Source organism: Gobius niger (genome assembly GCF_951799975.1).
Source record: "Gobius niger genome assembly, chromosome: 13".
NCBI classification, from domain to species: domain Eukaryota; kingdom Metazoa; phylum Chordata; class Actinopteri; order Gobiiformes; family Gobiidae; genus Gobius; species Gobius niger.
Window position 1 is genome coordinate 16,135,276 of NC_136864.1, and position 26,486 is coordinate 16,161,761.

A 26,486-nucleotide genomic window follows, 5' to 3' on the forward strand; every position below is an offset into this window, starting at 1 on the left:
AATCTTTCATAAATACACCATATTTGACACACAATTATAATCTAGCATGGGTACATTGTGTGTCTTCCACTGATTCTTCCACTGATCATTTTCTCATCCATTGCTCCTGCTTTGTTTTTATTATTAACTTGCTGTATCTCCAAAACGACACTGACACACAGCAGGAAATTTGGCCGGTTTACTTTCCTCCAAAACTCACTGAGAAACAAATATATTGTAAATGTATATTCACAAATCACAGCGAGGTGGATATTCCAGTAGTGAGTGTATATACATTGGCGCATTGAGTTGCCTTGTGTACGAAATATGCGGTATAAATAAAGTTGCCTTGCCTTGCCTACTTAAAGGTGCATTATGTAGCTTTTCACAGTGACCTAGTGGCTGTATGGGTGTTCAGCATGGCGCCTTTTCTTTCTATCACAGAGACAGCTATAACAATCCAGGATTTCATTCCTTATTCCACAGGCAGGCGTGTATCAGCCCAGTGCCTGGTGTAACCCGGGTTGGCCAGCGTTTCCATTGCGGAGGCCATGGTCAAACCGGTCTGACCAGGTACAAGTTTTAGGACCGGCCTCTGACTGTGGCCAAAGTGCGCTGAATGTACCAACGTGATGTGAACAGACTGCTGGCTGCTGATAGGAGAACGAGAGAGTGAACAGCCTCACTCGTGACACAGGGTCATGCAAATTTAATATTAATAACATCATACTGCTGTTGTAAAAGGGGATTTTGCCGATATGAGCATTTCGCCGCTGTTAGCTCACCTTTAGATGGTGTTAGCATAACATGGAGTTTACCTTCATAGATCATATTTAGAAGTGTCTTAGCTGCTTTATTACAGCTTTGCACTTCAGAATGATTCTACAAACCCCCCAGAAGGCAGCATTTGTCCCCATTTTCTCATTGTGGCTTGCAAAACTTTTAACAACGATCTGTACAGATGCTCCTCTGTGCGGGCGCCTCCCCCAAAACAAATGCGGGTGTGTGTGTGGTGGAAACAGAAAGTTGTGCGGGGTAGGTGATGAATGTGTATAAATCATGACTTGCACGGTCGAGTCGCACGATGTGCTTAAAAGGTCAACTAGGCTATGAACTCCTTTTTTGTTTTTTTGCATAAGAAGTTACATGATGCACCTTTAATATTTTTGAGGGGTTTTTTTTTCAGAAGGAACTTTATCATTTAATTTTTTTGTCTGATTTATTCAGTTTTGAACACCCCAAAAAAACAACAGAATCTCCTGTGAAAATTCTTTGTATCTCATGTGTTAAGTAAACCCATGAATTTAAACCTGGCTCAATCCTATTCACATTTTGTCACATCTTGATTTTATATAACCCGATTTAGCAGAATTGTCAGCAGACTCAGCAAAAGTTGCAGAGACGACTCAAAAGGTAGTTTCATTTTAAAGTCTTCTCACCATCAGTTCACTTTATAGTTAACAGCAAAACTAGTATTTGTCTTGTGACTTCAGCCGTTTCATGCATGCAAATATCTCGGTCCATATTTGTAAACAACTGCAAGCCATGTATGACACAGATCCGTCTGATTCAGCTTTTTCCATTTCCTCTGCTCTCATTGTGTTGAGAAGAAGACCGTGTTCTTTGGCAGACCGCTGCTTTTGCACTGTTTTATTACTTTGTGCTATGATTTGAAAGCTCCATGTACTGTTCTTTTCTGTATTCTTGCTTGTTTCTTTTAATCTGAACCACCGTAGGGACACTATTTGTTTTTAAACTTGTATCATCATAATAACAAGGAACATGTATAGTTGGAACTGGCTTTACAATGAATCTATGTGGGATACAAAAGACATTTGTTTGGATTGTATATGCTGGAGTGTCAATTATTCGTTTTCATTGTGTGTGTCGTGTCCTTGGCCGCAAACCGAAGGCTGAGCAGCAACAGCAGCTATTAGTAGAATAATAGATTCCTCAACAATAAAAATGGCAGTTTTAGTACAAATTCGATGCATGATTTTCGCATTGCCTCCTAACGAAATATCCTAATAGTGTTTTGCTTGTTTTTCATGTGTATCTGTGCATACAGTGGAATGAAAGTTATATTGCTATGGCTTCGTCAGTCTCTAAGCAACAACTGAAATATAGATTAATTTTATAACTTGATAGAGTAGAGAGAGCAGCAGTTTGAATAACAACAATAGATTAAGAGGTGCAATAAGTGCCACTTCCTGCTTTGGGATCAATTTCCTTCTACCTTTGTGAAGCAGAGCCACTGCTTTAACTAAAGTCTGTCCTCTGAGTGCTTCTAATTTTAAAGTCTTACTAGCAGCCCCGTCAGCCAAATGCCTTACTGATAAGTGAGAGATGATAAAAGGCATACTACTGTCATAGCAAGGAGCTGGGCTTGAGGGTGCACATGCCAAACGCCTTCTCCTCTTCATTGCCCTGTGGTCCATCAGTCAAACAGGGGCGAAGAAGAAAAGCGTCTGGCACCAAACTTTCACACTGAGCGGTGCGCTTATAATTGATGAAGTTGTGTCGTAATGTTTTATGTATCGAGATGAAGTCGCGAGATAGATGGAGACCTTGAGGAAGAGAAAACAGCTTTGATTGATGGGTAAGTCCGACCACTAAGGAATTCACCACGTTCTAAAGTGGGATGGATTTCAACTCTACTGTGGATGGAAGAAATGCCATAAGAATAAAGGGTTTGAAAACACTGTCAAACTAAAGACATTTTACTACTAACATTAGTTCCAATTACTTGATACATGAGTAATATGTAAACGTTTTGGTTATTCTTACCTATAAGAATAATAACAACAGTATCAAATACCTCAAACATACTGTCTTTGTTGCACATATTTCTGGAACATCTGTAATGTCTTTTCAACAGTATTTCCCTTGAGATTTTGACCCACCTCTGATGAATGCAAGAAAGGATTGTGTCACTAGTCACTCACATCCTTTTCATTAAAGTGAACCCTCTGTTTCGGGGTGTCAAAACAAACAATAACCAACTTCATAACTCAGTGTTGACTCTCATGTGGTTTCTGTTGCCGTGCTGTGACATCATCCCTGTTCCCTCCATAGATTCTGGCAACCTGCAACCCCGAATGAGAATAAGCATATGATTTAAAAGCAATAATGACACATCCCTCCCATAAATAAACTCACATTGCTTTGGTTTCTCTGCTGCAAAGACCAAGCTGTTTATCTTCGGTCGATGACGTTGATCTATGGGTGTAATTACCATCATTACCTTGGTTAAAAATGTCTTCTTATTATCTGACAGACCGCAGAGATCTCACATCCCCAAAGGTTGATTTTGCAGATGCAGGAGAAATGTGTTCACGGCAATCAAAGTGACATTTTATCAGAATATACGACAAGAAATAAGCGGTGATACAAGGGAAGATGATCATTAATGAAATAAGCAATCAGGACGTGTTGCGCCATACTCAAGCTTTTCACAGCCAGGTGGAGGAGATAATACCGCCACAATTAGAATCATGCATTTTAGTTAGAGGTTTGACAGCAGTGTTTAGGTGCTGGTGCAGTTGTGAAGATTTCTCAAACACAGAAGCGACACCAGCTCAGTTCATGCTATTGTTCTATCCTTGGGCAAGACACGTTTCCCCTCTAACCCATTGCTATAATCCGGCGTGGCTCAAGCAGACTTAGCCTCCCGAGTCAGGACAGGTTGAAGGCTCTCACTCTCACTCGTGCTTCACAGCAACAAAAGACCCGGGTTCGATTCCCACATGGACGACGGGGCCTTTCTGTGTGGAGTTTGCATGGTCTCCTCCTGGTACTCCGGTTTCCCCTACCACTAAAACATGTATAATAGGGCCAGGACTCCCCTGAAAAAGAGGTTCTTAATCTCAGTGGGACTTTCCAGGTTAAATAAAAGTTAAAAAAAAAATATCGCTGCCATGTTTTATTGTGTTTTGAGACATATGTTCCACAGTTTGGCTTTAACCTCTTACCCCCCTCAACGGGCGCATTTTCTCCATTTCAGCTTCACCCAAATCTAAAATTGTGATTATTATGGCTCAGCTTGTAAAATACCCAAATAAAAATCTTTGAAAATTAGAATATTTTGACTTGACAATGGACTTTAAGCCATAATCATTCAAATTATAACAAGCAAACAAAGCTTGACATGTCACTTTGCATTATATGACGAGCACCTGTATAGGCCAGAGTAATGCCTCATTTGAAAGCTAAGACCTACAAAACTGATCTAAGCTGATCTTTGTCCTTATGTCGCCACTTTTTTGTCGAGTTTTTGCCCCTTTTTTGTCGCTCTCTTGTGGCCTTATTTAGGGTCACTTTTTGCCGCTCTTTTGTGATGTTTTTATCCCTGTTTTTCTTGTTTTTGTCACTATGTTGATCCTGTTTATCAAGAAGCCTTTAGGTTTGGGTAAAGCCAAACTGGAGAAAATCGGTCCAGGTGGGGGTTAAGTCTAAGTCTAAGTCTTAAACTTGTGCACTTTGAGGAGCTGCAAGATCAAGAGATGGAAAAACCAAGAATGGAAGAACTCCGCTGAAATTCCTCAAGATTTATCAGCCTGGCTCTGAAAAGCCCCAACATTTGACTTTCATCCCAGACGAAGGTTGTTCTGACATCCATCAAAGCTCCCATAAGCTGCAGTGACTCACGCCTGATCATAAAAGAGCACCAGTAAAACCTATGGTACAGCGGTGCCACAGGAGTGAACGCAAAGACAGAGACAAAGCCCGGGTTTTGTGCATTGTCAAGAGCTTAATGCACAAATGCTCACGCTGATGACCAACCAACCACCTGATCACTCTGCATAGTTTTCACAGACACATGTCCAGTTTGCAAGCCTGGCCTCTCACTTTGACATCTGCACGGCGTTTGTAGTTTATCTTATCTGATTGCGCGAAATGTCTGCAGCTCTATATTAGGAAACAAAGTAAAGAGAATTACGTTGTATTTCTTTATCTGAATTCCTATAGCTCATTCGTGGGAGCTGTGTCATGAATTACGCAGTTCACTGAGAGCTGCATTACTACAAACCCAATAGCCAGCATCGCAAGGAGAGCACATTGATACAATATATACAATGATATTGGGAAGAAAAACACAGACAAAAGGAGTGCCATGAAAAATGTCAATTCAATTTGGCATCTGCTCTCTTGCAAGATGTGAGGGTTTATTCTTTTCTCACACAAAGGTCATGAATATGATTTTTAGTCCTGACGTGAATGAAACAGGTCAATCTTATACTTGTGCTTGAGAAAACAATATATCGCAAGTTTTGAGTCATTTTATGTTTTCGTCTAAAAATAAGGTGCTTCTAAAAATGCCCAAAATGACCTTTATTTTTGGCAACGAAATCTGAATAAAGGATTGAGCCAGAATCAGAATATGTAATATATAAACGACTTTTTCAGAGGGGATTTTTGGATATCTTGTCTCATTGTAATCTGTAAAAATGTACATTTTGGGCGTGTTTTTTGACATTCAAAACTCAATAAATCAGGCTAGGAATTTGATATTAAGAAAATCCCTCTGATCTGTAGGAGCTGCTGATGTGAAGATGCATCTAGAGAAAATGGCCTTGAATTTACAAGTTCCTATAGAAATCTATGGAGAAACATTGAATCAGTGCAATATTTAAACATGTTACTATTAAGTATATTTTTTTGTTTCCAGGTGAACGCGTATATGTTCAGAGACCAATTTGGCCCAAAACCTGAAAACTGAGAAGAAAAGAAAATCGGTAGTGCCTCCCCTTAACTAATAGTATCCAGGTTACAGAATCATGTACTACTACAGCTATACTATGACAGCAGCGTCGTACTTGGGTTTCTTTAGGTGGTAGGCAATTACTGTTGTCTTGAATTTTAGACTTTACTCTTGTCAATTCAAGATCCTTTTATTTGTGCTTTAGTATTTAGTATAATTTAGATCCCTTTCAGATGAGTTTGATAGTCCTGCTTTAATGTTGATCTCTGGTACTGGAAGGTCAAATACTTGCTGGTAGACTTCTCTGTGTGAAAAGTTTAAAATCTAGAAATGAGTGTTAAATTGAAGACAATTATATTATGATTATTATTGTTGTTATTGCTTTAGAAATTATTTTCACAACTCATGTGGCTTCTGTTTCCTTGCTTTTGCTATGTGTCACATCACTCATATTCCCATAAGACCTAAAACAAGCTATACGTGTTTTTTAATTGAGTGCAAAACAGCGACTTACCCAATTAAACTGTATCGATCAAAGTTTGTGGCCTTGCCCTCGCCGCTGACGCTCCCAGTGTGCAGTGAGGTCTGATTGGCCGCTGCTGAAGGTAAGGACCCGGAGAGGAGGAGGTGGAGCGGGAGGGAAGCACATTGCTCCAGAAGCGCAGACGGAGCTACTGTCAGAGCGCACTGTTTTGTTTTTTTTGTTTGTGCGGAGGACTATCTCTACTTTACTTTTACTTTACACACATCATCTGTTCACATCTGTTGTGTTAAAGGCTTGCACGATGGCGGACGGTTTTAAGAGCATTATTTTTATTTCCTGTATCTTGTTCAAACCTGTAAGTATCACACAAATTCTTTTACCCTTGCAGAAAAAAAAATACAATCTCCTTACGGACCTTTGTTTGCAAGAGTTGTAGCAAGTGGCTTGTTTAGAAACCAGATTTCATTTTAATTTTGCACTACAGTGTCTTACTCCAAATATTCATGACTGCTATATGCAATAGTGTAGGATTGACATAGGCGTGCACTTGGACTTAAATATGGAAGCTTGCCTGTCAATTTTTCCCACTACTACTTTTTTCTACTCTATAACCTTATTCTCCTCACCAACAACATACATATTCCACTAGTAGACACGTTATCACCAACCTTTTAGTGTCATCAATATCTCACATCAGTAGAGTCATCTTCTAATCTGTGACTTCTTCATAAATTCATTTTAACACACAACACAAGGAAACTCAAATGTACAAGTTTAGCTTTTTGTGGGATATAATTCAGGCATTCAGGGCATCCTTTATGACAGGACATGTTGCTGAGTTTAGTGGGCAGTGTTCAAGGGGAGCATTTGTGACTAAAAGGACTGTTATGTCATGGATCCTATACAGTGTTGGGTAGTACCTGTATACATGTATTTATAATATTCATTTTGAGTAACTATTCTAGTACAGTTACTCTTTGAGAGTATTTAGAATACAGTTACTTTCCTAAAATCAAAGGAATACATCACAGTACTCAGTCATTACATTTAAGCTTCATATTATTACATTGTTAAGTCAGAACTTTGAACAATGACCTGTTTTTCCTCCTAAAATGAATAAGAGATATAAAATGTTCATGCAAATAAGGCTTCATATGATGTGCTGTGATCTGATACGGCTGTGCTGCATTTTTGAGTTAAATTGTGGTGAGTTCATAATAGGAGTTCCAACAGGCGTCACTTCATGTTTTAATTATACGGCAAATTTATACATAAATATCATGCAAATCAACATGAAAGTATTCTAAGTATTCTAGTATTCAGAATGCAATACTCTGACAAAGCAACAGAATACGTTGCATCTTAGCAGTATTCTCTAACTATCCGGATGGAGCGTCATAGAAACGGACTCTATTGTGCATCTCCATTTGCAGTGTCCTCCTCTGTCTCCAGAGAAGCTTGTGCGATTCATGCAGGAATCTAGTTGAAGGCCATGGCACTTGTTACCCCCAGGCAGCGTTTGCATTTGTATGGAATGCACTAGAATTAGTGATGAAAATAAAGAGCAGGGGAAAGATGGGACCATTGTGTTGGAAGTGGTTTGATGAGAAATTATTGAGGGTAAGGAGTTTTGTACTGATGCACTGCTCTTTCATCAAAGCTGGGAGTGGATTTTGAAAGTATTAGGACACACTTTTATTCTGTAGCAGTCTCATATTGCAATTGTTTGAATTCATTTTATTTGCAAAGAAGAATCAACATTATTTCTGTGCGATAATAAATTAAAAACATTACATTTATAATGTTTAAGGGAAATATGTAAATAGAAAGAGAATCTCAAATTTTACATTACATTTTACAAATAATACATATTTTTATATGTATTTTTTGATACCAGAACTTAGATGGTACTTGGTTCACTATAAAAGAACCTGAACAATACTTTCTTACTTTATTCATTGTCAAGATCCATTAAAGAGAAAGATAATGTTCATACATTCAATAGAAGACTTATTTCACCAAAACCAGTCGTTTTTAGACATTAAGGCTATGGTTACTTTATTGTCCCAATGGGGAACTTTGTACCGCGCCCGGGGACTCATCTCCAGATGTGTAGCCAGGCTGATGGTCAGAATCACCTGGCTGGAAGATGCGCCTATTGCACATGTTTTTAGTGGCGGGGAAACGGAGTAACTGGAGGAAACGCAGACATGGGGAGAACATGCAAACTCCAGCTCAGCTAGGTTAAAAGTTGTAACAAAAACAAAGATGTAAAAAGGTTAAATAAAGTTGTAATTTAATAAAAGGTAAGGTAAAGGGGAAATTTAACAGGTAGCCAAAAATATCAAAGGCTATATGTAATATTTACACAGGTTAGCAAAAGTTAGCTTAACCTAAGACAACATAAAGGAGTTCAAACAAAGTTACCAAAGCTACACAGAGCACGAACAAACAAGTGACACAGGAAACAACACAAACAGGAGACACAACTGAAACTAGAGTTTTTAATTGCAGATGCAGTAAATGCTGAAACCGTTTAAATTGCATAATCTGTCGAAATTGCATAAATTGGTTAATTTGCATACTCGAATTTGCATAAACAGCTATTTTAAACTTTAGATTGCATGAACTGGTTGAATTGCAAAAACTGGTAAAATGCATAAATTGGCTAATTTGCATAAATTATATAAATTCAATAAACTGGTTAAATTAAAAATGGCTGATAGACCTGGAGTGCCTGAAATCCTATTAAAATGCATGGGCTGGATTCCCCATACACATGAGTGGGCCGGATTCAACACATACACACACGGGGAAAAAAAAATCCGAATCCCGTAGCAATTGCAGAAAATGTGGGGAAAAAATGCTGAAAAGACCATGGGGAAAATGTGTGGTATTTCGGCCGATTGCGGAAAAAATTAAATTGCAGAAGTCCCAAAAGTTATAGTAGGATTCTCGTTAACATGCGGAACGCTTTGATGCATAACTTGTAGAAATTGCAGTTGCATTACAGTGCTGAAAATTCAGAAAAAAACTGAATAATAGATAAAGAACCGGGATGCTATAATAACGAGTGTCTCTGCACAAAAGTTAACATTAACGTCAAAGCGACACAGAACGAGTGGCATACTGGCCACAAAGGCCAGCAGCCCCGAATGTTCCAACGTGTGGTCCTCCTGCCCCACCAATCAACCAGCAATAGAGCCAGAAAACCAACCAACAGCAAGGACTCCCAAGGCAATCCACCAACCGCAGGACCCAGGAGCACAGCAGAACGTTTACATGGTGGGAAAAATAGAATTAAGCCACAGAAACAAACTTAAACAAACAGGAGGGAGACTGGAGGTCTGGGGCCTTAACACTCCACACAAAAAGGCCTAGTCCAAGTGGGAATCGAACTCAGGACCTTCTTGCTGTGGAGCATAAGACATATGCATCGAGACCCCAAGCAACAACTGCAGACCCCTCCTACTCTCAATTATTCCTGCCTTTGCTGTTTTTGAACTTTTCTCAAAAGTCCTGAAATTATTCTGGAAAAATACATGTCTTTCGAAAAATGTCTGAGTCTACAATTTTATAGCTACACTATAGGAAATAGTGTAGCTGAATACTTTCCCCACCAACTGTATGTCCTTCACCATAGTGCAACAGCTCACTGTGGGTATAAGCTTAGCCTAAGGAGCCAGATAAATCAAAGCCCAAATGAGGGAGTCACCTTGCAGGGGGAACACTGGCTCCACTGGGCGCCTAACAATAGAAGCATAGTGCAGTCTGATTAATGCCCGCGGAGAGGCGATGTATCCACCTGACTATAAGCACTAAATCATCTATATCAGCTCAGCATCCCCACCAAAACACAGAGATCACAGCATCCTCATGTTGGAGATGAGCGCAGATGTCTATGTGATTCATGGGTGTTTGCTTCAGGGTCATTTGCGTACTCCATATGTTTGATAACTGTGTGGTGTAGAGCGCCGTGCACCTGCTCGTCCTGCAACTGGTCTAGACTTTCTTAACTCTTCATGGTTCGCCCTGCAACTGGTCTTGACTTTCTTGTTTTGTTCTTGTCCATTAGGGTGCAATATTGACAATAACAGTCAGAATTGTGCAAAAGAAAAAGTGCTTCAATGTCTTACTTTTAGGTTAATGTGTTGGACAAAACAAGGATTGGCTTTACAATAATGTCACATAGAAATGTCACACCCTTTTTATTTGGGAAAGATTACACTGCAAGTATTTGTCACCAGCAGCCTTTTCATGTCTTACCTTACTCTCTGCTACCAATGCATTGCCAAGTTTGAAATTTCCACACATACTTGTATAAAGTATTGACCGACTATTAAATTCAACACTTGCAAAATACATGTCGACTACCGCTGCCTTCAGCTCATATATTGCGGGCGCCTGTCACCTGGCTCTCTCTAATAAGTGGAAGATGAATGAAAGAATATGTAAATTTGCTTTGAATTTGTATATTTGTTCTTCTCGGGGCTGGTTTCATGTTACCATATTGGCGTCTTTGTTTCCTCTGCAGACTTTCACTGTGCAGCATCAGATGTGTGACATAAAGAAAGAGATCGACCGGGAGCGTGACCTGTGTGAGGCTCAGATTGAGCACAAAACAACAGGTTGGTAAACAGAAAACAATTCTTTTGTAATTGTTGAAATAAGACTGCCCTTTGCTCATGACCAAATCAACATTTAGCCTTGGAAGAGAAAAAGATCTTCAACAATTGCCTACATAAAAAAGTCTTATTGATGTGTAGGTTCTAAAAGCGTTAAGCTGAACAGAGACGCAACGTGTTTCACTTAATCAATAACGTGTTTCACTTAATCAATGGTCTTTGCAGGTTTCCATCACAGAAAAAAACAAGGTTAATGCCATTGGAACCTTTGTTGACCCAATGTTCTGAACAATGGCTACCTTAATGAGAGGAACTGTCTTACATTAAACAAGAACAAGATGAGTTTACAGCAGAGGAGAGCTTGATTTACCAGAGAGTGAAATCTTCTGGCCCTATATGAGCCAGAAGAAGCTCCTCGGATGAGTTATTTGCTAATAATCACTTTAATTTTTCTTTTTTGTATTGCTGATGTTTCACCCACCACACTCGGTCTTTATCAAGTTTTGAGTTTTGCGCTTTCAGTTAAAATCGAAGATTAGTTTGGGAACAATAAAGCGTTTCATTCATAGCAGCATAATTGGTCCATCATCGGTAGCTGCCATAGATTGATATATAATTGGTCATAATTTGACTCTTTATTTTTACACTGCTTTCCCAGTTTAGTAACCCATGTTTTTAACACCAGGTTGTGCTGTCATGTGGGACAAGATCACCTGCTGGCCCAATGCTGAAGTCGGAGAAGTGGTCACCATCCCCTGCCCCAAATATCTCTTCTACTTTTCAAAGGACATTCCTATACGTAAGCAACCAACACTTGATCTCCGTCTCTACCAGGGTGTTTTATCAGCAACATGTGCATGAGAAGCCATACCACATTCACTTTGTTACATCATTGTAACTTGATTTAGGCTCCAGACACAACGGCCTCTCAGACTCTCATTCTCTCTCTCCTCTGAAATCATTTGAAAAGGACAAAGAAGGATAGACTGTGATAGTATATTATCGGCAGTTTGGAGTTTGTTTTTTCGTCATAGTTTTGTTTAGTCTGCCGCTTAGCCCCAGTTTCCCTGGTTAGCCAACAGCAATTCTTTTAATAGCATTAACAATTCATTATGGTATTAAGAGTGAATCTGCTGACAGTGGTGCACACAGGAAACAAAATAGATGCTTTGTTGTTGCACAAGGACAAAAGCAACATGAAAACACAACACCTCTAAATTTCATGCAGTTGACAAAAAGCCCTTGTTAACATCTTTGTGCTGACTTTTAGTGTATTGCATAACTTTGTGGTGGTTTACAACCTTAAAAAAACTGCGGCTCAGACTTCCGTTCAGCCAAAAGCGCTGCTGTAGTTCTCGATATAGACATACTGAAAATCCACTTGTCCATACACTATATATTATTTGACCAATATTGTTTGAATCGACACCCTGATCTTTTTATTGCTACACTTCATCAGTCACCAAACCGACTCACGGTAACCCAAGTGCAGCTAATCACTTATTTAAAGTTTGTCACAGTAAACAAACTAATATGGACAGTAATTCAGTTTCTGCTGAACATTCATTTGTCCAAAATAGTCCAGAGCCCTGTTCTCGGTTCTGGTCTTCACTGTATAGCTTCTTCTCCAGCCGACGGCCTTTCGCCTCTGCATTCTCCATCATTTTGGGCTATAAGAGGGAATCAGGCTGAAGATTTATCACTGGAAATTGAGATGAGGACTCCCTGGGAAGCTGTGATTTGACCCAGATGGGAGATAGCGTGACCTGAGCAAGCCCAGCACCCCAAGGGACAGACAGTGGGCAGGGGCAAGAGGGATGGCCACTTTGGTGGGGTTGAGCACGAGGTACATATTTCACTGATATGTCAAAGGTTTAGGCCTGAAGCTCACATGAGAACAGCCAGCCAAGTCCCTAAAGAAGAGAGCCTGGGCTACATATGATACAGGTCCTGCTTCTCTGATGCAGTTGACATCAATTATGCAGTAAATCAGTAAACCTCGATGGCAGGTCAGGTTAGGAGGTCCACATTCAACCATTATTAACTGTCTGGTGCATTACAAATTAGATTCAGTGCTGATGCTGAACCCTGTATTCCCTAAATCGGAGATGTAGTATGTCTGTTGTTAGTGCATATACAGTTGTGCTCAAAAGCTTACATACCCTTGCAGAATTTGGCTATTTTTCAAAGAATATGAAAGATAATACAAAAGGGTTTTTTTTCACTCATAGTTCATGGTTGTGTGAAGCCATTTATGGTCAAACAACTCAGTTTGCTGTTTTAAAATCATAATGAAAAACTAGAAATGCAATGGCTGCGCCATTGCGATTGACTGCGGAATTGCGGGAAGCGAATGCAGAAATTGCATAAACTGTTCAAATTGCATAAATTGCTTAATGTGCATAATCTAATTTGCATAAAATGGTAAAATGCATCAAATGTCATATTGCAAGAACTGTATAAACTGCATAAAGTGGTAAAATGCATGAATGGGTTAATTTGCATAAATTATGTAAATTGCATAAACTCTTTAAAATTCATAAATCCTAAATGGCATAAACTCTTAAGTTGCATAAACTCTTTAAAATGCATTAACTGGTTAAATCCCCTAAAGTGGTTACTTTGCATAAATTATTAATATTGCATAAACGTTTATATTCCATAAACTGGTCAAACTGTTGAAATGGCCTCAGTGCTTGATTGGCAGAAGCTGCACAAATGGCTGAAAGGCTTGGAGTCTCCCCATTGGCTGGATTCGCACATACACACTAATGCAAAAACTTCAAACTCTCGTATAAAAAAACTGGAAAACTGCAGAAGGCCAATTTTTTCTCAAAACCCACAAGTTGCATAAGCTGAACATGCACAAAGTGCAAAAATTGCATAAAATGCAGAAAAAAGTGCAGAAAAGCATGGATTTGCGGCAGCCCCATTATAAGTCAATGGGAAAAATCTCCGACATTTTGGCCGATTGCGGAAAAACCGTAAGTTGCAGAAGTCCCAAAAGTAATAGCACCCTTCTCCTCAACATGCGGAACGTTTTGATGCATAACTTGCATAAATTGCACAAAGCATGAAGGTGCTGAAAGCTGGAGAAAATCGGGAAAAAGATGGAAGAGGAATAATAATAAAGAACATGAAAACCAATAATTGACTGCGGAAGAATTCCGCAGTCAATCAATAAAAGTACCAAAATGACCCTGATCAAAAGTTTGCATACCCCAGTCTTTAACATCAATGACAGCTTGGATTCTTTTGTGGTAGTTGTGGAAGAGGTTCTTTATTTTTTCTAATGTGAAGTGGCCCATTCTTCTTAGCAAAAAGCCTCCAGTTCCTATAAGTTGTTGGGCTGTCTTGCATGAAGTGTACATTTGAGCTCTCCCCACAGTGGTTCAATATTATTCTTCATATTATTAGTTCATTAGACTGATGCCACTATGGGGACTTTCACTTTATTCTGCTGGAGCCACTGACATCAGCAAAACACCTCCATATCTCACAGTAGGTATGGTGCACTTTTTTGTTATCAACAAGGCTTATGATGAAAGGCCTATGATAAAAAGTGCACCATACCCACTATGAGATATGGAGGTGGTTCGCTGATACCAGTGGCAGAAGAATTGACAGCTTTACCATCTGAGGAAATAAAGAACCTCATTCACAACTAAAAACAAAAGAATCCAGGCTGTCATTGATGCTAAAGGGTGCAACACAGAGTATTAAGAACTTGGGTATGTGAACTTATGATCAGGGTCATTTTCATTGTCACTTTCATTTTCCATTATAATTAAAAAATAGCAAACACAGTTGCTTTACTATTAATGGCTTCACACAACCACTAACTATGAGTGAAAAATAACCTTTTGTGTTTTCTTTCATATTCTTTGAAAAATAGTCAAAAAATAAAAAATTCTGACGGGGTATGTAAACTTTTGAGCACAACTGTAGGTGTTCAAAAGGTTACAGTGATTTATATTTATAGCAGCTTCACCTTTTATACCATTTTAAATTTGTTGTCCCATTCCCTTTCAAGTGATTTTTCAGGATTAGGAAAGCTTAACCTTAGTGACGCAGACAAGAAAATATCACCAGCCTTACGAAATATGGCGCCAGAGAGATTCAGGGGTCAAGTCGTAAATTTAGTTGAGGTAGAGTTTGCCATTCTCATGAACTCTTTACCTACGAGGCCGAACGCAAACACTGTCATTCATCTCCTCTTATTACACACGGCCTGCCCTCTTTCCAAACCTGTGACAGAGCACCACTGTTGTCGTGCTGTAACAGGTCCTCTTCCTCTTATGCTGTAATAAGGAAGATTTGGACAACAACACGCAGACAAAGCCATATAAACAAAATCCAAACATGAGTGGATGATTAACCTGTCTGAGTTTTTCGTGCCATTGTGCGTGCTTGGAAAATCCTTGGACTTGTGTTTTTGGTTGACGATGAAAGCATTTTTCTGGCAATCCTTCAAACAAACTGGGTCCAGTGGTGGCACGGGCTAAAACAGCAATGGCTTACCGTCACCATTGTGTCCAGTCATATTGTTTGAACAAGCCAAGACTCTATCTTCTGCAGAACGGCGCTCAGGTATTTGCCTCCTGACTGGTTTATGCAAAATACATTGTAAGACTTCGGATTGTTGGTCGTTTCCCAACTTAATCTTGATTTGATAGAGGTAGCTGAGTGATAGGGTTGGGCAATGTGAGGAATGTCCTACATATTTTATTTCTTTAGCAGCTTTCAGGGCAAAGATGGATTTCTCGCCAACACACGTAGCTCCGTCATTTGCTGGAAATCGACTGAGGGAATGTCGCCAATAAATATTTCACAATGTATGACTGAATAAAAACAAACACCTTGTGACAAGCCGAGATAAACTTTATGATATGATTCGAGACAGTAGATATGATTATTGCAATGCTGACAGTACATTTTGATTATGTAATTGTTTTTAAGATTTATAAGCTTGTAAATTAAATTGCTTGCAAGTTCACAGTTTTTGCACTTCCTCTAAAAGATGCCTTTTCAGAGTCAGGAAGGGCATCTGGTGTAAGGCCTATGTCAACTCTCAAAGACAGGTCATGGATTGCCTTTGTATAACGTAAGAAAAGATTAAACATTGACATAAAGGACAGCTGTTTTGTATATTGCCGCTGTAGCAATGCATATAAGACTGTGGACTATAGAAATAGAGCTTTTTGCAAGATTTATCTTGGCTTCTCACAGGGACCTATATTTAGAGATGGCATTAGCTATTTTACTGCGGCAATAACCTAATCAAGATACCAAGCACTTGTGGGTGCCAGGTATCAGTAAGCAATCAAAGCAGGGCTAACGGAGCCTTGAGCTGCAGAAAGATGTGTTCAACTCACTTGAGTTTGTCTCGCTGTGTGACCAGTGTACGTTTAGCTAAGTTTTAGCGTTTATGCAGTTATGAAGTGATGTATTAACTATTTCATTCGTCTTAAATCAAAAGCAGTACTAGGATCTAATTATACTGGTGTCATTGTACTGTCACATGACAACAATACCTTTAATTCTATACAAGGATTAAATCCTGAATAGTCAGTTTGTGGCGTTCTCGAAAATAATACATAAAAATCAGTTTAATTCTTATACAGGTGTTGTTGACTAACTAGCTGCCATTACCTCAATATTCTAATATGTACAAAATACAGTATGATACAGAATACAGAAATGCTGAATCCTGCATGTTTTAAGACTCCATCCTAGACGTCTAGCTCCACTGTTTCCTTGTTCCCTAGAGTAGTTTAGTCTCTCTTTATGGGCTATCTAACGAACTTGAACCTTTCATTCCCTCTACTACGGGCACGCTGCACAAAGGGGTAAAAATATCTCACTGGCTGGCTGACTATTGGGCAGATACAGTGCGTGTGGTTGGAGAATAATTAAGTCTCAGAGGGAGGGGAATACACAGGGGAAATGTCCTTACATCTCTGGGCCAAAGAGACAACGGATCCCCTGCTGTACAGCACTTCCTTTAAGTGTTTAAGACTATTCCACTGGGGCAGATAGTCTTGTCTTGGCTTAATTGTGTGTCTGTGAATGTAAAAATCTCTTTGCCTTGAAGCTTGACATATGTTACAAACGGTATGTACCTGTGTCTTTCCACTCATTATAGGAAACCTGTCAAAGACCTGCACTGAGGACGGCTGGAGCCCAATCAGCATGGATTCCTACATCATGGACTGTGAATACAACCCCAACTCCACCACAGATGACACTGAGGTTGGTATAGTACTCACTTCACCCATGTCTGAGCGGAAGCACCATCAGCTTGTTGATCTGTCCCCATGATTTCACAGGGGGAGTTTTATGGCGCCATCAAAGTTGGCTACACCATTGGTCACAGTGTGTCTCTCATATCCTTGTCGATTGCCATCATAATACTGTGCTTTTTTCGGTAAGACACTTTCAAAAACCAGATAATACATCTCAAAAAGCATGATAACACTTTTTCACATCTCTTATCATGCTCATGGCACTGCACTTTGTGATGCACCAATTGCTCTTTAATGGAGTGCTTTTCTCACAAGATTTGCTCTCTAATGTGCCAAATTTACCATTATCTTCTTTTTCCAAACAAAGCCGTCATAGGAAAGTCACCGTAAACATTTAGGCAGCCTTGTCTTTGTTGATAACATATTTTTATGTGACATTTAACCTCAACATGTCCAGTATCTGGCAGTTGATAAATGATCAAAAGAATGACTCCAGAGTCTTGTAACAAGCCCACTTTGGACCAAACAGTGGATAATCTCTGTTTACTCTGATGGTTGTGAAATGTGCAGCTTGGACGTAGAGTGTGAGACACAGGATGTGCAGGGGCTGTTTATGTTGTGTTCAGCAGCTGCGGGATGCTGTTTGTCACCACACCGCTCCATGGCCAGGCCTTTTCACACCAATCAGACGATCACTAGGACGCCAAGCACTTACAAGAGGCTTCATATTAGTGACCTCTGAGAAAAGTGCCATTTTGCGGTTGTGGGAGGTTTTCTCATTGCTTTGCTCCTGATAACTATATGGGTCATGATAAAAGCGCACACTAACATGCAATGGAGACTTTATGTGTCGTTTGACCTTTAGATAACAGCAAAAGCTTCTACAGTAAGTGCTGATAATGGCTACCTATCATGTTCACACATTTGTTTTATAGTTTGTGACTATGGTCTGTGGAAAATAGTGCACCTTTAATAAATTTAGCCAAGTCAATTCATTTTGCAAACATTTTTGTGGCACATATTGTCCACAAAGTTGTAATCTATCTGTCTGATCATGTTCAACTGTCTGTTTTACAGAAAGCTGCACTGCACCAGAAACTATATCCACATGCACTTGTTTGTGTCTTTCATTCTGAAAGCCATATCTGTGTTTATTAAGGACGTTGTTCTCTATGATGTCGGTGAGGCCGAAAACTGCCACGCCACGGTGAGTACCGATGCAACACCTTTTACAAGTGTCACTTCCTGTTCCCGTTTTATATTGGAGTTTGTAAATAAAGCTATCTCACTTCTGACTTGAAAGCTCTATCCTGCAGATTATTTAACATACAAAGGGTCAGGTGCACCTGGGTGTAGCACTGTTTGCCGTAAGAGCTTTTCCTCATTTGTCAGTCTGTGCAGCAGGATGTTGTCAATGGAGCTGTTTGCAGAGCCTTTACTTTAAACTTCGAGAGCTTTGTTGAGAGGTACAAAAAGTTTCTGCACAATATAATTGTTGAAAACTGTGAAGACATTACAGTGGCTTGTGTTTTGTGTTTGCACGGCTCAAATGTCTATCTTAATGTTTATGACCACAGAGAATTGAGTCAGCAGATTGTAAATCACCTTTTCTCAGAGGGCTGCTTGGTAATGGTCAAGTTTTTATGCATTTCCTCTTAAGAGCACACACACATTAGCCTGGTTTAAACACAGCTGCTAACCCTCTGGACAGTTTCAAGAAGATACATTGGCACAAAAAAGTCCATAGAGATTGGACTAAATGCATCGGCCACTGTGACCCAATGGAGCCACAATTATGTTCACTCCTGTTGATATCAAATATGGAAAAGTATAGCTGCAACAAAACACATTCAGAAAGCACTATCTATGATTTGTTTCCTTATTACAGGGCTTACCGCAAGAGAAACGCTAAGTCCTCCAGCATTGAAAATAAAAGAGCGAACGATAAAGGAACAGAGATATCTAATTAAAATAGTGCGATTTATGTGTTATAGACCCGAGTTTGGAGACTGGCCCGAACTGCTGCAAATATGGGTCATGGAGAGTCTATGAGACGCCACTTCTCTGCAGAAAATAATTACAGGCCTCTTATTTGAGTGATCTTTGCTTGACACATGCAACATTCCTTCACACTAAGGTTAAGGTGAACTTTATCGTCCCTGAAGGGAAATTTGTCCTTTGCATATGACCCATCCTTTGATGCTGCTGGGGCAACCGTAAGGAGCAGTGGGCGACTGCAGTGCAGCGCCCGGGAAAAGTTTTAATGCTTCACCAATGCAATTAGTAGCTTTTTCCAGCAAAATATGATAATACATTTAGAATGCATGTAAAGATCAAGCAAAGAGTGAATCCTCACAGTCCCTGGAACTCACAATCATAAAGAACTAAACAAGATTCACTTTTTGATTGCTTATCTTTAATCAGTTTTGGATCATACAAGTTATAGTTTTGTGGTGCGTGTGCATGCCTTTCCCTAATTTGCGCATTTACAATACATGTAGACTAGAGCAAGGGTTCCCAAACAGACTGGGACCCCCAAAAGATACTATCAAGGAAAGATCCATTTAAAATCTGGTTTAGTAATATGTATTTACATGGTTTACTTAGTCATTTCAATTCACAAATTAATGTTTTTTCCAATTACCGGTAAGTACTATGTTAAATACACAATCAATACGTTTCTTTTTTATATCTTGAAATCATTTTGCACTGATTTAGAAAACATCATAAATTGCCTGGAACTTTCCATCCTGTCTGCAGCTATAGCCTGGCCTGCCAAAACCACAATATTTTCCTATTTTATGCAAAGACTAACTAAAGCAGGAGAAGCAGCTTGCCATTTCAGTGCAACTGAACAACAAGAATACAATGGTCATATTTATACACTCTTCCAACTACATTTGAACTTGAAGAAGTGGCCCACTGTGCATTTTAGTGAGTGCATTTTTGATCCATTATGACGCCTGATGTAATGAGCATCTGAATTAGAGTCAACCCAATTTTAATTTGCTGTAATTATGTTACACTCCCTTTAATGAACACACCACTGCCTTTGATAAATGACTCCCCTAGTGTGCCCTAAGTGTTTTCCTGTGACTCATCTATCCTTATTTCAAAGTCACTGAGGTAAAACTGCACCAGTGGAAACATAATCAATTCATTTTGCTTTTTCAATACGGTCTTTATCTGTGTTTAGGGGTAATTTATTTACAACTGTGCCATTTTTGCAGGTGGGCTGCAAAGCTGTGATGGTCTTCTTTCACTATGGCATCATGGCGAGCTACTTCTGGCTGCTGGTCGAAGGCCTTTATCTCCACGCACTTTTAGCCGTTTCATTCTTCTCAGAGAGGAAGTACTTTTGGTGGTACATCCTAATTGGCTGGGGTATGTTCATGTGTGTGTTTCGCCTCTTTCTGTGTGAAGTGGTGGTATGGGCATCAACTGTGCACGCAGTGCCTTTGAAATCAAATGACATGTAAATTAATATCCAAGCGTGAATTCCAATGCACAGGTGCCATTGAACTATGCTGCGTGCTTCACATTGAAATGAGCCAGGCGTGTTGTTTTAAATGAGAAGCAGCAGGGTACCTCTTCTTTATGGGTTCTGCTCTAATGCAGTACTGAAGTAATTTTACTGAAAAGGCTTCACATTGTCATGCTTACTTGACTGACTCTTCCATCATGAATCAGTGTCCAAGATTTTCTGTCATAAAAATAGATTAGCCACACGTGAATGTGAATAGTGTGTGTGTGTGTGTGAGTGAGTGGTGATGGTTGGAGGGGCAGATGGTGCAGATTAGCTGCATCACTTTTGTCAGTCTACCCCAGGACAGTTGTGGCAATAAACGTGCCTTACCATGACAAATTTTGTGAAGTTACAATAAGGCACAAAATTATAAAGCGACTTTGAGCATCTGGGAAAGCTCTATATAAGCATTATTACATAGCAGGGGTCAGAGGAATTATTTCAGATTAAAAACTGACTTGCAGTCTATTTTAATGATGTTTTGCACAAATAGCTAATTAGTTAATTAATGTATTAATTTCCAATAATTAATTATGTGTCCGAGTGATAAGCCACCCAGTTTGGTGAGGAGGATCAGTAAAGTTTGCCTAAGTTCAAATGGATAGAGGGAACTCCTTATGCATTATTGCCATTGATAAAGAAATCACAAACTCATGTATGTCTTTTTCAGGAGTGCCAACTATCTTCATCTCTTCGTGGGTCATTACAAAAGCTTGTCTAAATAACGTGGGGTAAGTGAATCATCGGACTTGCATTATAACCAGGTTGATACAATGAAAAGCAGAGTTTTCAGGGAGCGAGTTGGCAGTTTGATTTATAGCTTTTCTCTGTAAAGGTTTGTGCTGAAGTATTAATGAACAACAGACCAAAAAGAGACCTTACCAATTCATCAAAGTCTGATACTTCACTTGTATATGGGTTTTAAACTCACTGCTGAAGAATCTGGGGTTATATTCAGAATGCCACATAAAATGATTATAATAAAAATACATTTTTATATTACAAACATTTTCAAGCTAGAGGATTTATCTAATCGATGTAGTATTATTCAGTCTCATTAGTAGACATCTAGTTTCATTAATGATACATTTAGTTTATTTTATGTCATAAAAACTTGATAATGATGCTATCTTCAGCTATTTCTTTCCTGTTCTCATCCACAGTTGTTGGGACATTATCGATTACAGCTCTTGGTGGATTATCAAAATACCAACTTTAGCAACTATAGTTGTGAGTCCCTGTACTATTTTAATGGTTAGTTTTCTTTTATGGAGCTCTTGAATCACAATTAATCACCCCCTTGTTCTACTTTAGGTCAACTTTTTCCTCTTTATCTGCATAATCCGTATTCTGCGTCAGAAGATGAATTGCCCAGACATCGGAAGAAAAGAATCCAATCAATATTTGTAAGATTTACTGTTTTAAAATTAATTTTGTGTTTTTGCCAGTGAGCTGCCCATGTGCTGACAAATGTCTTGATGTTTCTGTAGGAGACTTGCCAAATCGACGCTGCTGCTGATACCACTGTTTGGAATAAACTACATTATTTTTGTCTTTCTCCCGGACGACATTAATTCACGAGTGAGGATGGTGTTTGACCTCATTCTGGGGTCATTTCAGGTCAGTTTCTAAGTTTCTTGTTGCTGAGATAAATTTCATCAGTTGTCGAGGTTCACTACATGAATTTTTGCCATAGCCTTCTATGGTAAAGTAACAGCACAAGTGTCACTTCAGAAATTCCACTGTATCCATCATTAGTTCCAATATAATTGGAATTAATACATCACTATTGTAAAATACTGTAAATATAAATAAACACATTAAAACCATATATATTATTTTGGGGCAGGTGAAGAGTGTAGTTTCAGCTAGTTAGTTTAGTTTATTTGTTTGTTTGAGCAGTTGAAATTCTGCTCAAAAGGAGTGGGCCATAGCAAAAGCGTTTAAATGCCCTTAATCATTACAATAAAAATGTATATTACAACAATGGTACAAAAGAACATATAGCAAGTACAAAGTACGAGAGCCTTGGAACACAGCATGCACATGTGTACACAACGTACCAGTTTGTGGATTAACTTTACACATTATCAATGATACATTTAGCAACATCCTATTTTGATTTGCCTCGTTAGCAAAAGAACCTGTTACAGTTTAAAGTGGCTGTTTTAACCCGGACCACACTTACAAAGCACTGTCTGAAATGTTCGTATAATAAAGAGAAATTTCCTTTTAAAAAGGAAACAAACATTATGCGCTAAAGACATTTGAGACCAACAAATTTCTTTTTCTGAAACACTGAAAAGGCACCAGGTGCCCCCACGCCTGCAGCACAGTGGAGGCGTCACAGGAGGAGCTACAGGAAACAAGAAAGGGACAAAGGAGGAGATGGTGATGGTGAAAGTGGAAGGAGGAGGTGGAGGGGCTGACCAGTGCAGGACACCACACTCTGACACATTGACAAACCCATGAGCGGATCTAGAGAAAAAATCGCAGGGTCAGAGATTATTTCTGGGATGCAACACATTTTACAATGTCTAATGTTAATAGCGGGGATATGCAAGTTTTGCTTGATCGCAAGGCAATTTTTCCATTTAGATGCCACCCCGTGCGACCCCTCTAATCCGCCCCTGGAGGAGACTGAAGGCAGCCGGGTTTTCTCTGGGTGCTACGGTTTCCTTGACCCCCAAAAACATGCCTGAACACAATTATGTGGTACGGTTGTACAATGACAAATAAAGCACATACTTATGTACTTACTAAATTTGTTTTATTGTAACTTTCCCACACTCTGTTATGGTAAATTACAGTTGTAGCCACAGCTGCCAGAAGTAGACTGTCATTTTTCATAAACTGTAATAATTCATTCAGGCACTGCATTCACATTGACAAGGCAGATATATTGACTGTATGGACCAGTCGGAGACGAGAGTTAAACCATTTACCTTTTGATACAGGGACACATGCACTAACCACTGAGCCAATGCAACCAAACAGTGTGTGGGTTCTATCTGATCCTTCACTGTTGTAGTAGTTCATGACGAAATTACCACTTGCAACATGCAAATGTGTTATTACCATTTGAAGTTTTTTCTTCTGAGGATTTCCTCAAACCTTCACACAATGAGATATATATTGTCCCAAGCATCAGAAAATCAGCAAATAACCCTCCCCTTCTCCTGTTGTTGAACTTGAGCTGGACATTGCAACAGCAGCAGTGCACAGTTTGTTTAGTGCTTAGTTTGTGTGTTTCTTGTATAGTTGCGTAATGATGCTCAGGATTTACTGTCTTTGAAATTGATTACAAACACTCAGAGCCAAATGCAATGATGGAAACCTAGCCGTGGAAAGTATTCATAATTTATACCCGCTGTTTCAGCCGAGGTCTCCTGGGAATAATCTCTAAAAGATGAAGCTCCTCTGTGTCACTGGCCGCTCAGGATCACGCTATCATAATTCATGTGCAAATATTTTCAGCAGCTGTTCGATTTAAAGAGAACTCTTGCTTGTTTTTTTCATCTTGTTCCCCTTCTGTATCTCATAGGGGTTTGTGGTGGCTGTGCTGTACTGCTTTCTGAATGGAGAAGTAAGTTAATTCACGTATATTATGACTACAGTCAAGTCTGAAACAGTGATTCTATAAGCTGTGCCATGACAGTACAAAGAGCATATTATGCCTCTGCCACTTGCCAAACCTCTCATGTTGTTTGCCTATATCTCCCTCTCGCTCTCTTCGGCAGGTGCAAGCTGAAATTAAACGCAAGTGGCGCAGATGGATGTTGCAGCGTTTCCTGGGAGCTGATCTCAAGTACCAGCAGCCCTCCATCGGCAGCAATGGCAACAACTTCAGCACCCAGATCAGTATGTTGACCAAGTGTAGTCCCACCACACGCCGCGCCTCCTCCACCTGTCATGAGCACTTCTCATCCATATGAACGCCGCCGTTTGAACCCTTGATATTGACGTGTTCGCAGATGCTCACTTGAACTGTTGCAGCGGATATAGGGCCTGTTACTTTATGTAATTAATTTATTTTTTGTGAATTTAAAGCTACACTGCGGAACACTTCTTGTTGCATGCTCTTGCTATGTCACAAGAACTACCAAACTGAGGCAAAACCCAAAGCAGAAACAAACATGCCAGTGATACCAAACATGCTTCTAACACCTTGGCATTCTGAGGAGAACAAAAAGTATTTTACCTAATGCTTGGCCACCCAAAACAGCAACATCTTCATGGAGAAGACATGCAGGTGATGTCTCACTTCCAGCAAAGTAACCGGTCAGGTCAGAGGAGAGTCGAGCTTGCTTCACAGAATAAACATTGACATATGGTAAAAATGCCTCAACTTTCATAACACTTTTCCACCTACATCACACACTCAAAGCGCCATTCACCCATTCATACACATACTCATACACCACCAGACGCTGGAGGCAAGGTGTGTGAAGTGTCTTGCCCAAGGACACAACGGCAGTGTGCACCAGCAGGGATTTGAACCCCAGACCTCCCGATCTTGAGACGACCCACTCTACCCTCTGTATTTTTATATATTTGTGGCTGAAATGTTACGAAGTGTAGCTTTAAGACTTTTGAAAGTGCCAGGGTTCTCGCGAAAGTGACAATACACTTCATTTTACAATATACCCAGAAACACCAAAGTGTGACTTCTGCAGCATTACTGATGTTAACCTACCATCTCAGACAGGTTGTCATATGCCATATACGTATACACTGAATGTGCAATGAACTAGAAGCACTTAGCGATAGCAGACACATAGCAATAGGCATCTACTGTATCCCGCAATGGTAAACGTGTGCTGCATAAACTGACTCCAAAACCTACTGATTTGTTCCAGTGTGAACACTCAGAGAATGGAGTGTGTCTATTTGGTCCAATTTCCTACGGGGAGAATGAAATAGCTCAAAGTGGATGGAAAATGCGATGTAAATCAGTTATGTTCCACCAGTCTTTGTAGCAGTGGTGACAGCCGTGAAAAAGCTTATGCATCCGTGAAACTAGTCATGTAATTCTGATAATGCCATCCATCCATAATTAAGGCTGGGTAATTAATTCAATTTTAATCAAAATTAGAATCTTATCCATGGTTAAGCTCAGTTTTTAATTGTTAGGTCTCCAGCTTAACATAGAGTGACATGGAAACCTTTCCTGAATTAAAGCTACATTCATGTATTTATTTACTTACTTATTTATATCACAGAGAAATAAAAGAAAATCGTAAATTGAGATTGATCAATATGAGGAAAAACATTGGGATTTTTCTTTTTGTATTCATATCACCCAGCCTAAATATAATTATATCTCTCACCATCACTTGATAAAACCCAAACAAGCCAAATTCACACTCTGAGATAACAACACCAGTGCAGTCTTTGATATTGGCTGTGCTGATACACTCTTATGACTTTACTTATATTAAATAAAGGTGATTGACAGTTATGGTTGAAAGGGACCATTTTATTGAGCAATATCATCGGATGACTCACGCTGGGCTAGTTCCTGGCACATGCAAAGCCACCTCTCTGTCTTCATTACAACCAACACTTGAATACTGTGAGAAGATGATCTGTACAGCAGTAGCGGTGCATCAAGTGAATTAAAAAAAGAGCCAGCGCAATCCATCTGTTGTTAAGATGAATAGACCTGTATCTAATAAGGGCCAAGATGTTTATTAAAAGGCTTTTGTTCAGCGTAGGGCCGAAGCACTTAACCTAATGGTCTATGTTGCTGAGGGGACCAGTGGTAATAGCATTCATGACAGTGTGAGGCTGTGAAGAGGGGCTGTCCCACTGAATGTGCTCATATAAACCAGCTACTGTCCTGCCCATGACACATGCACTTGTATAAAGGACATGTACAGGACATGGCATTGCAGTGAAGGGAACACTGAGACTCCTCCATTCT

General features: G+C 39.6%; 1 protein-coding gene across 1 annotated transcript; it reads left to right on the forward strand.

Annotated features, from left to right (window-relative positions):
* The first annotated feature begins 6,342 nt into the window (after positions 1-6,342).
* LOC306972472 (vasoactive intestinal polypeptide receptor-like) lies at positions 6,343-24,722 on the forward strand. The gene is made up of 13 exons (XM_079569095.1): positions 6,343-6,519; positions 10,699-10,792; positions 11,475-11,588; positions 16,935-17,041; positions 17,119-17,216; positions 18,112-18,241; positions 20,265-20,418; positions 21,231-21,291; positions 21,724-21,790; positions 21,875-21,966; positions 22,051-22,180; positions 24,105-24,146; positions 24,301-24,722. Exons 1-13 carry the CDS (start codon positions 6,466-6,468, stop codon positions 24,493-24,495), a joined length of 1,338 nt encoding a protein of 445 aa, XP_079425221.1. The 5' UTR covers positions 6,343-6,465; the 3' UTR covers positions 24,496-24,722.
* The last annotated feature ends 1,764 nt before the right edge of the window (positions 24,723-26,486 follow it).